Source organism: Lepisosteus oculatus, chromosome 13 (genome assembly GCF_040954835.1).
Source record: "Lepisosteus oculatus isolate fLepOcu1 chromosome 13, fLepOcu1.hap2, whole genome shotgun sequence".
NCBI lineage: Eukaryota > Metazoa > Chordata > Actinopteri > Semionotiformes > Lepisosteidae > Lepisosteus > Lepisosteus oculatus.
The window spans coordinates 9,458,978-9,470,974 of record NC_090708.1 but is presented as its reverse complement, the minus strand read 5'-3'; the positions used below and the strand labels follow the sequence as shown (position 1 = coordinate 9,470,974).

The window sequence follows — 11,997 nt, the reverse complement described above, 5'->3', positions numbered from 1 at the left end:
TCTGTTCTAAGCAGCATGACTTTATTGCTCTATGCAGCCAATACATTACAGTACAGGTTTCTTCAACAAGCAATTTTGTTTACACTGGTGCAAAAATAAGATTTAAAAAATCTGAAAGAAAAATGTATCAAAAATAAAGACACAACCTCCCAGAAAATTCCTCTGCCTCCCAGATAGAGCAATACGTTCAATTTGGAACCATACCACAGTATTTAAAAATGATATAATTTTAGTCAACTAGCAGAGAGTAGGCAAAAGCAACCACATGAACAACAAAGAATGAAACAACTGATACTGAGGAGAACGCACACAAAGAAACAGACAAAGTGCCAAAGTAATTGGCCCACCTCATAATTAAAATGACAGCTCATCTGAGGTTAGATTCAGAGCAATTAATTCTAAATGCTTTTTTAAGGATGTTAGACTGAAACAATGTATGGAAATAATATCTGCTGCCTTTATGTTCTACTTTTTATAAAGAGGATTCTAAATAACGAAGTGGAAATGATAAATATGAATGAGATCTCTGTAAACAATGGGAAACCTGTCAGATTATTTATTTATTTATTATTTTATGCAAGACGCTGCCAGCATCTTGCTCATCTGCATAAAAACAGTTGAAACCAGTTTTACTTGAACCTGGGTTACAAAGGAGGGGTTTAGATCATGGTGGAATTACATTACTTAAGAGTTTGTACAACTTTTAAATGTAAAGCTTTTCTGTTGTTCGTAAAAATAACTAATTTGAAGCAGCATGAAAGTTTGAGGGAACATATTCCTAGAAAAGGAGCCTTTTGGAGCCAATTCTTAATTTTTTAATCCATGTTCAAAAGGAAAGCGGCTTGCTTGGGGGTGTTATTTCACATCCAGTTCGTTTGTGTACAGTATGAAACAGAATAGGTGTTCATTGTATCATATTGTGTTTTAAATCATTATTAATGAGTTGATAGAAATCAAAAATAAAGTTTTTAGCCAAAACTAAAAGAAATTAGATCGATCTTATTTAATACCGCTTGTAATGTAATTTGTTTTGAGTACTGCATGAATGAAAAATCCTTAAAGAGCTGGCAATGGACATGAATCTTAATTCTGTCATGAACACTGATTCTACAGTCTTATAGTATGGTTTAGGATAAATGTGATGTTTTAAAAAAGCTCTTGTTGAATGTTCAAAGCAAATCCAGTAATTAGATTGGAGCCTTTTAATCCAGTAATTAGATTGGAGCCATCTGAGAATGAGCACTAAGGCCAGGTTTTTAACCCACATGCTGTGAAAAACTCTTACACACCTGAGACAGCAGTGCCATCGTTCCACAATTGGACAGATCTTTTAACTTTGATCAACAGAAATGAGGAAAAAACTTCAGTTTTATGAGAACCACATACAGAGAATGTGAATCCAATTAAAATAAACCAAATGGAGATGGGCTGCTTTTTTTTTTTTGCTGTTGTCTATCTGATCTACCTTTGTCCTCCAGTCACTTAACACATTAAAACACAGTATAACCTTAAAACTCACATTTTGCCATTGTGGCTGTTCTCTTCAGTAACTTAACTCAGGTCCCTTTCACAATTATTGAGAATGACAAAGGTTTGTCTCCTTTTACATATGTGCAGTTCAAGTGACATAACAGCAATAGGAAGTCATGAAACTGGAAAAAAGACAGGAAGCAAAAACTATTTCCTTTAGAGGTTAGATAATTCCAAAACACTTTTCACCCTACAGGCCTGCCTCTAACATGTGTCTACCCAGCACAGAAAAATCAGTAGCTGCATTGCTGTCTGACTAAACTTATATGAAGTGTAAAACAAATTTGATTAATAATTGTTTAACAATAATAACTTAATAGTAGGTCGAACATGAGGTTCATAATGCACTTATGAAATGCATACCCCTTTACCAAAACAACACAGTGATAAATCTCTTTTGCCTGGAAAACACTGCAAGCTAACTATACAACAGTACAGATGTGTTTTGCAACATTAAATCAAACGTCTCTAATATTCACATCACCTCCAGGAACACAATTTCAACTACGAAGCACATTTGATTATACTGTATCTTTTAATGATTCAATATAGTTAACAGCATTGGATCGTTCATCACAAATGTAATAAACGCAAATTAAAATTTTGTAAGGCTTTTTGTGATATTAATCTTTGAATTCATGCTATTTTACAGTATGTTGATTCCTAAGTCTGCTACACTGCATATGCACCTGATTTAGAGCCACCTACACTTTTTAACAGCAATTTCAAAGGCTGATGGAGACCTTGCAGTCTGAGAGAGATTCCTGCAAGGGATTTAACAAAACATTAAACCATGGACAACGCAGGTGTTCTCAGAAATGTCCTCAGAGTCTATACAAATGGCAACATCACTGAAGCAGTTTTAATATTTTAACAGTGAGAAATTGCAAGCATGACCCCCATTCCATCATCCTTGTTTAGGAAGGACTGCTTTTGTATGGTCACTTCTCAATCTTGACTGAATTACGTCTGTTACCAAATAAGTAACATTATTCATGAAGGAGAGGGTTGACAATATTCACATTCTGAGAAATCAAAAAGAAACCATGAAATCAAGAAAAGAAAATAGTTCTTAACAAAAACAGTGAAGAGTCACTGATATAACCTTAAATTACTCTAGCCCTAGAGGGCAGTAGTGCAAATCTGTAGGTTTTCCTTTCACCTCTGCTCTTAAGCTGCTCTCATTTAGCTGATCATTAGCTTCAATGGACCAGTTTAATATTTCCAAGGTCTTGGAATGGACCAGTTTAACACTTGGCTGGGTTCTGTTCCTCAAGGACTGGAGCTGTGGCCCTATGCCTTAAATCATGCACTGTCACAGCAAGACTAATTTACCCGTCTAAACATCACACTAGAGGGTGCTACATATTAAAGAAATTCTATTGCGAAATAAATTCCTTCATGTTAATAATGTTGCTTATTATACTGAAGATCAAATTTGAAGAAAAAAAAAGCCAGAGAAAACTTAAAACACTACTGATAGATGTCTAATATCCAGTTTGGAGGGAGAAGGAACAGTTGGCACAGACCCCACAGAGTGTGCTGTTACTTTTCCATAGTAAACCAATGTCAAACAGTACATTAAAAAAATGTGATGTACAGCATGTTTGATAGCTCTGTTAAACACACCATCCTTGATCTTCACACAGTACATATTGATAAGCATCTTGGAGCTCATTTAATTATATTTTCAGAGTGAAAATTACATCTTTAATCTAATGAAAGGATGAAGTACTTCTGGAAGATCAAGAACTTGAGAACACAGCTGATTCAACACAGTCAGGAAACACATGACACTAAACCAAAATAAGAAAAAATAAAACAAGAACAACTTTTAATTAAAACAAATTAAACATTAAAATGTAAAAAAAAAATACAATTGTGCAAAATGTTAGTGAAAGTAACAGTTTATTTTCTAGCACACTGCAATATTGACAAGTGATGAAAGAAGCTTATGGAAAGCCTTTACTGTACTTGGTTTTAGTTTTGTGATTAACAAAAAAAGTAAAAAGATCCAATGGGAAACTATCACTCTTTCCTCAAGCGAAACACGAAAGGGGGTTGTAGATCTCAGGATAATCGGAATGAACATTACTACTACACAGGAAGGCCACTATGTACAAATATTTCCCAAACCGTTGTTATTCCAAAACCAATAATCTCCTGTAGACTATATCAAATGTACAGTAACAACCATCAGTAATGATTTCTTTTAATTTCAGCAAGGTTTTTGAACATTTCTTTCTTTTATTTAAGAGATTAATACTTCACATGCATTCAACGTTCAATGCTTTACTTTTTTGCAAATGTTATGCAATCACATGTCCATAGCTGCATCTGATGCAGTAGAAAAGTACTGTCTTGGAAGTGCATTAACTGAGGAATTGATACACACATATCTGCACACATGGACATACAATGGCAAAGTCACCTAGAAAATATTAGCTGGCATAATTGCACAATATAGTTTGACATTTTGGTAAATAAAAGAACTGTTTTTGACACCAACAACTGTTTTTCTTTCTTTAAAGGCAATATCAAAGCAATTATTCACAAGTCAAGATCCCAGTAACAATGTTTTTCATGAAAAACACAAAACATATTTGGTCCTGGGGTACAGAATTCTAGACTGAGCCAACTTGCGTAAATGTTCACACTGGTTGGGCTTAAAGCCAAAGGACAGTAGCTTCCACTGCAGTCACATTGCTTATCAAGCCAACTTACATCCCTCTGTCATTGCTAAATGTTTTAAAGAAAATATTACTCTCAAGATAAAATTGACACTAATCCTGCACACCAAATATTTAAACGTGTGCTTAAATGTCAGATAACAAACAGGTCTATATGACGTGTGGCATAAATATATTGAATTCCCACATTTTCTACATTGCAATTTCCCAAGAAGTTTTATTTAATAACTTTACATTAATAGATCCAAACAATTTAATAATCTTACATCTTACTGCCGAACGCATGACATGGCTGATCAGGAGATGCAGCTGTAACAAGTTTCCTTTCAGAGTATTTTTTAAATGGTATTTATGAAACAAGGTAGGAGTGGGTTCTATTCAGAAGGGTGCTTTTGTCTTTCGGAGTTACAATGACATTCATATTGGATAAGCACGTCTTGTTCTTGGAACAAAACCAGCTGACAGCGGGTGACATTTTGAAAATGTTAATGGTTTCAAACATGCATGGTCATGTTTTTATTTGTCTTTTTTCATAAGCAAACGTCAGTCCAAACAAAAGAGATGTGCTGATCTGGGAATGACTGAATATGCTCTTGAGAAGTTCCAAAATACAAAAGCACCCCCTGTACAAAAGATACTGATAATTTAATGCTTTAAGTTGTTCAATCAAAACTGGATTTCATAATACTAGCTGGATTGAAGATTGGGACATAAAACTGATATCGACTCCTGGTACTGAAGAACCACCATGAGATCTTAATAATTATTTGAATCAACTATTTACTTAACATGTTTATAATACCACTGTTGCCATTTCTTTACTCACTGATTATTTAAATTAGATGCAAAACCTTCAAAACCTTGTGGCTCTCCAGGTGCAAGAGTGAATATCACTGAATAAAAACACTTCAGACAGATAGCCCCTTTTGATGGAAGACAATTACAGTTACACAAAAAGTCCAGAACAAAATGAAGTGCTAGAATCTGTTTCACTTATTTTAAGACCGAAGCTGGCTGGATTCTAAAATTAAGTAGCTAAAGCGCCTTAAGCTTCAGGACAGATGTTTTCCCTACTATATTTTAAAAACCATTTAAAAAAAAAATGTAAAGAGTGAATGTACTGTAAGAAACCCAAAACTCTGTATCAGAACTGGGCTTCCTGTGTATTCTTTGTAACCCAGCAGTTAGTTACCGCTATCATCACATTTAACATACTGTAGAAACAATACAGGGAGTTTATATACCATAAGGTCTGCATGGAAGTTGCTGTTGTTGATATTGCTGTGATGACCACCCATGCTGACTCTTCCTCAGCCCATAACCATCCTGCTGCTGGTGCGCGTCATCAGATGAGAAATGGAAATTAATACCAAGGATTTGATCTTCATGAAAGACTCCATCGGAGAACATCACATCTTAAAAAGTTGCTTCCCTCTTCCATGGTGATTTTGGATGACATTTTCCAACACGGCTTCCGCCACATATTAATACAGTCCACCTTTTGGTGGATTGCCAACTTTAAACAAAAGGTGTGTCCTTGAGCAGTTTTTACTGTATGTCTACTGAGATTTTTCCCTTTCTGTTCTCCAGATAATATGTAAACAGGCTTGGAAAGTCACTTACAATCTCTGAAAGACATGTGGTGTTTAGGCTTCTGGTTCCTTCTTCAGCACTGCATTATGAAGGAAAAAAAATGGAAGAAACTCAGCAGAAGGCTGGGGTCACTGTCTATAATAGGAACCTGCGGGAGAAAGCAGTTCTCATGTCAGCTTCTCTTTAACTCAGTAAAAGGAAGCAAAACTATTTTCTCCCTACACACAAGTGTTTGTACCGATACGAACATCTAGAAGGGCTATTAATAGCTGGGCTATTAAAAATCACAAACAGCTGCACTTTTTCAACCTGATCTTGTCAGATCTCACTGGCTAAGCAAGGCTGGACCTGGACAGTGTTAGGATGCAAGACGTATGGAAAAGAAGGCTGTAAGTGGTGTTGGTGAGCAGTAGATGGCGCTTTTCGTTCTGGACCAGAATTTCCATATTGCTGCCTCGATAAGCTTAATGGGGACTACGCTGTGATGAAAAATACTTTTGGGATGCTTTGGAATGGAACACTATCAAAACACAAATCATTATATTAGAAGCTTAGTATCTTTTTTAATATTGAGTGATGTGCTGTTAAAATTCTTGAAGGACCTATTGAGAAATTGACAGGGGGCATGGTGCTCCTTTGAGGTTTCAAATAAAATCTGAGCTTTAGGCAACAGCAGAATGAACAGCTAGCTAATGGTTCTAAGAAGCTAGCTCAGTTTTTTATGCATCCTGTCTTACTGCCCTTCCATTCTGCTCCCTTTTGATAAAAACTGACAATCCAGAACAAACACATGGTGTCAGTCTTAAGAGCTGGACTTCTCCTCAGTTAAAATCAGTACTAAATCCAGAGATTTGGTTATTTTAGCGGCAGTACAGCTGTCAAAACCTGCCACAGGCACACATACACAGACCTTTCAACAACAGCATGAGCTCCCCTGCCTCAAAAATTGATTTCAGAGCAAATCCTTTGCCAGTCACGGTGCTATTTATTTTTACAAATCCCCCACAAAATCTTTTAGCCAGTAAAAATAAGGAGCTGTCTGCAGGAGCCTGATGAGACAGAAGTCGATAAACTGGATTAAAAGGAATGTGTGTGTTTGTTACTGCTCTGAAAAGATCAGATTGGGATCAGATTGTGTAACCACAATCGCAAGCACACACAACAGGACAACTGGAAACTCCACAAATGTGGTCTCACTGAATCGAACACACCAAGAACCCTTCAAGCTCAACTCTGATTCTGCTTCACGGTTGCTGGGGTCTGCGCGTTTCCATTTGCTAACCTGTTCACACTGGGAGTGCGATAAATACCTTTGTACGCAGCTTCAGGCCTGGGAGAGCAGGAGGAGCGTGGATACGCATAGGTGGAATCCACATTCTCATAGTCATTCACAGGAGGAGGAGGACTAAGAGGAAAGGAGAAAAAATTCACATATGGGATTGCAGAAAATATTGTTTTATGCGCCGTTCTATCAGAACATACAACTAGTGGGTACCTTGTTTCCACAGGAATGCAAATTAGACTGGAAAAAAATATCAAATAACAGGAAATGCTTGTAAATTAAATGCCAGTATCTTATATGGCTAATTTCGTATCTCAAGCCCACTGGGCAAACAAAAAATGTTGCTGAACTTGGCGGCCTGTCTGGCATCTTGCTAGAGGTCTGTTCAACAGTCAGAGGTCTGAACTCAGTGTGAAGAGACTTGGAATTGATCTACATTGTTCAGACAGGCAAGACCACACGACGCCTTTCAAATAAGATAAGTAAAATTATAGCACTGTAAGAAAGCATAATATACTGCACAGCAAACTGTACAAAATTAGATTTTGCATCACTGTAGAAACTAAATTATTTTTACTCTTATGTTTGGTCAGTAACACAGTTTAACCCTTTTCTGTCTTAGAGAAACATTGAAACTAGTTATAGTAAAAGCATTGTCTTTGTTACCATGATGTTGTAAATATTAGGCTCTGATGGAACTTCTGAAAGTTTATGAGTAAGATAGCTGTTTCTCTCTTAAATGTCTTCCTCTAGCTGTCTTTCCCAAGATTTATCTACCTTACGGGGTTGGAGAGGAAATTAATCTAGCACCAGCATGCCAGTTAACTTAAATCTTCTTTCTGGCATTGCCAGAAATGATATAACGACAATACATTTATGAATATGGTAGGTGTGTTTCTCTTTAATTCCTTCCTCTAACTGGCTGCCATTCTCAATGTTTATCTGTCTTTTGGGGTAGGTGAAGAAACCAATCTACACAAGCATGCAGGTTAGCTTAAATCTTGTGCACTTCAGACATTTGTACACACCCTCCTAAGTGGTAATACTCTAATCTTTCTGATTCTTCGAGTAAACAACCAGTTCAGGGTAAAACTAGCCCTACCCAAATGTCATCGCACTTGAACTCAATATTTTGTGTTACATTACCAACAAGACGAACACAGATCAATGTAAACCTGACCCTCCATTCACAACATTCTATTAGATATGACAGATGGAAGGGAATATTGTGCAGGCGGGAAGGAGGCTGTCATACCGGGCTGGCTTGTGCTGTCGCGGTCGCTGGTATTCGCACTCCTCGCGTGATCGAGGCCGAACGACTTCCTCAGGCTCCAGCTGGAACACAACAGCAGAGGCTCATTCTCCTGATCCCCGACGCCCCCCAGTTTCAAACACCGATTAAAGCCGGAGGACCAATGGGTGATGATGCATCAATAAACGTGATTGTTCTGTTAATTTGTGGACCCTAAAAAAGTATGATCATATCCCGTCCAAATACACACAAATTATAAATCTATTCCCTTCCTTTGACACACACATGGGAGGTCAATACTGAAGTCATACTGAAGCTCTTTTAAAGCCTCTTTTAAAATACAACTCTAGCATCATTTAGGACATCTGAATGAGTTCTGATCTTATTACTGAACCTACTTCATCAATTCTTCTGAGTCAACTAGTTTGCCTATGTCAAAGATGATGCAGACTAAACTGCACTCCTGTATTTACATGATGAGTTAAAGTTTTAATCCAGTATAAATGGCTCATCAGGTCTTTATTTGTTTCCCTGATGTTGCTTTTTTTAAAAATATATAATTTAGCACAATTTGTTATTCTTAAAGCAAATGCATTTTTTTAATTGTATTACATTGCTTGTGGTTTGAAGGAGATGTAAGATGGTTCAATGCACTGAGCACGTTACAAAATCGATGGCATCCGCTTTTGACATGTAGTGCATGTAGTTTGACATGTAGAATTCTTTTGGTGTAGTGGAGTTCACTGCTGTATAAGGGATGGAGCTGTGTTTGTTGTGATCAAGTCCCCGAGGAGCAAAGCTGCACCCATCACAGTAATTAATTCAAGAAGAGTATGTCAGTGCATTGATCATTTGTGAATTGTACATTAATGTATTCATTCACAAAAGAAACTCAACCTTTCTGCACCTGTACATTATCGACAAGAATTCAAAATACCACTCAAGGAAAGGAGCTTCTAATTAACTTCTGTCAAGTTAATTAGTAAATACGCTCTGGCTAAAAAAAGGAGGTAAGGGCAAAACAGACCAACAAATGCAAAGTCCCAAAAATTTTCATAAAATTTGTTTTAGTCACTGGATGCTACCACTGAAAAATCCTTCTGATATTCTAATTTACCCCCAAAGTAAACATCTAATTTGGGAAATTTACAGTCTGGTAAATTTACCCACAGAAACCTTAAAATAACGAGAACGCTCACCTTCCATTCTGCTTCATGTCGTCTCCTTTCTGTGTATCCTTTTTCTCTTTCTTTTGACCTCTTGTACACCTTCTTCTCCTCCTCCATTATTAACCGGGCAATTTCCTTCAAACACACCATGGAAACTAATAAAACAACACCACCGATGTCCAACTAATGTAGTTTTGTTTGGGCATTGCTACTGGAATGCTTGCCATTTTTTTTGTTTTTTTATTCAATGCTGCAGACCTACAGTATTAACCTTTATTACATTTCTAATAAAAATATCCTTTCATCCAGCCATTTTCTAACCGTTTCAAAAACAAAGACGCACACACTCCAATTTTCCCAGAAGCCAATTAACCTACCAGTATGTTTTGGGACTGGTAGAAGAAACCGGAGCACCCAGAGGGAACACATGTGAACACAGGGAGAATATACAAACTCCAGGCGGACAGTACCCCAGGTCCTGAATTACACCCAGGGTCCTAGAGGTGTGAGGCACCAGTGCTAACCACTGTGCCGACTAATGAAAATATTTAGGACATAATTTCAGTTTGGACAACAGAGGCTCATTTGTCTGACAGCAACAGATAATGAAGCAAATAGTCTAGCAGTAGAGAAGAAAGTACTGTGCAAGCACATTGCAGGACACGGTGACAGGAAAAAGAACAAGCTGGAAAGGGCAGATGACAAACACTCTCTGTTGAATTATCATCCATTGGTCCCCATTTGAAAGTCATTTAGTCCCAGTTGTAGATGCTCAAAGCCTTTCTCGGAAGCATAGGGTGTAAGGCGGGATCACACTTTAGAGTGGACAACAGTCCATCGCAAGGCACACACTAATACACACATAATTGATAAGGACTAATTAACCCAACCAGCATGTCAGATGAGAACCTGAACACCTAAAGAAAACGCATGTATGGGGAGAAGACGCAAACTCCACACAGGAAATGCTTGGGAACAATGACATTGTTAGCCTACCTCATCCTGCGCCACTTGAGCTGCCCTCTTTTCCAGCTGGCTTGCCTGAAAAACACTCAGAATGAAGCCTTCCTTTCAATTGTACATACTGTAGTGACACACTCTAAAACAACACTGATTGACTTGCATTACACACCCACCCAATAAGGATTTGAAAACTGTTTTTTAAGACTCTCCGACTGAGTCTCCCACACAAGTACTTAGGAAACAATTACAGGGTCCTCTGACCGATTCAGGTACTTGTTATTCAGCACCCTGGAAACTGCAGTGCCTATAGGACAATCAGTGCCAAAACAGAGGAGCTATGCATCTCTCACCGATGTAACTACAAGCCTGCAGGCCCCCAGCAAGTCACAGGATAGTGACTGCAGCTGTTGGCTGGAAAGCCAAGAAAGTCCTGAATAACTAGTCCCAACACTATCCATTAATGAATTCTGGTCCCAAGTTGTCTAGTGACTTAACCTACAGTAGGCTTTAACTCACCAGCAATGATATACTGTAACTACAATAAATTTATGAGCATGGTACTTGTGGTTCTCTTTCATTCTTTCCTCGAACTGACTGTCATTCTCTAAGATTATCTGTCTTTTGGGGTTGGTAGAGAAATCAATCTAACACAAGCATGCAGGTTAACTTAAATCCTTCTGGCTTCATCAGCTACAGGGACAGCAGTATAAGCCCAAACCCAACCTCCACTCTGAGCAATTTCCTTCACTGTCAAACCTGATCAGGACATACTGTAGGCCTGGTTTTCAGTGCTATAGTGTTTATTATGCCCAAGTCATAATAACTTTGTTCTATTTATCACAATGATATTTTAAAAGACATTTTTAACATTGAAATTGTGGTAGGAAAAAAAAGAGTATTACTGTTAACACATCAGATCAGAGCATATTTAGGCAGCAAAACCTTCGTTCACATGTCTATCACAATACTCAGCCTACATTGGATATAAGAAGTCTACACACCCTTATTGAATTTGCAGGTTTTTGTGATGTAAAGCCAGAAATCAAGAAAAATAATGCTAGTCATTTTTCCATCTTTAATGTGACCTCGCAACCAACAAAATTCAATAAAAAAACGAATAGATAATTATTACTGAAATTAATAAACCTACAACACCATGGTTGCATGAGTGTGACCACTCTTTTAAAATGGGGGCTGTAGCTGTGTTCAGAGTTAACCAATCACATTCAAAATCAGGTCCAAAGGTAAGTAGCATACACCTGCCATCAATGAAAGTGATTCTGATTAACCCCAAATAAAAATCAGCTGTTCCTGTAGGATTTCCTTGAAACGTTGGTTGCGTCCTACTGGGATAGCCGTGGTCCGCAAGGAGCTGACAAAACATCTACGGGATCTTATTGTTGAAAGGTACCAATCAGGAGAGGGGTATAAAAAATATCAAAAGCATTGGATGTACTGTACCATGGAGCACTGTGAAGACTATCATCAATAAGTGGAGAAAATGTGGCACCACAGGGA

At 37.6% G+C, this 11,997-nt stretch overlaps 1 protein-coding gene across 4 annotated transcripts in view; it reads right to left on the bottom strand.

Annotated features, from left to right (window-relative positions):
* Window positions 1–11,997, bottom strand: part of ccdc50a (coiled-coil domain containing 50a) — a 35,822-nt gene continuing 23,825 nt past the window's right edge. For 2 of the 4 annotated variants that reach the window (XM_015361255.2, XM_015361257.2), the window contains 5 exons: window positions 10,513–10,557; window positions 9,547–9,651; window positions 8,351–8,430; window positions 7,124–7,218; window positions 1–5,892 (listed from right to left, as the gene is read on the bottom strand). In XM_015361255.2, coding sequence (XP_015216741.2) covers window positions 5,867–5,892; window positions 7,124–7,218; window positions 8,351–8,430; window positions 9,547–9,651; window positions 10,513–10,557 — 351 coding nt within the window. In that variant the 3' untranslated portion in view covers window positions 1–5,866. Of the gene's footprint in view, window positions 5,962–7,123; window positions 7,219–8,350; window positions 8,431–9,546; window positions 9,652–10,512; window positions 10,558–11,997 lie in introns of all 4 variants that reach the window. The other 2 variants (XM_015361256.2, XM_069197778.1) reach the window with 2 other exon arrangements.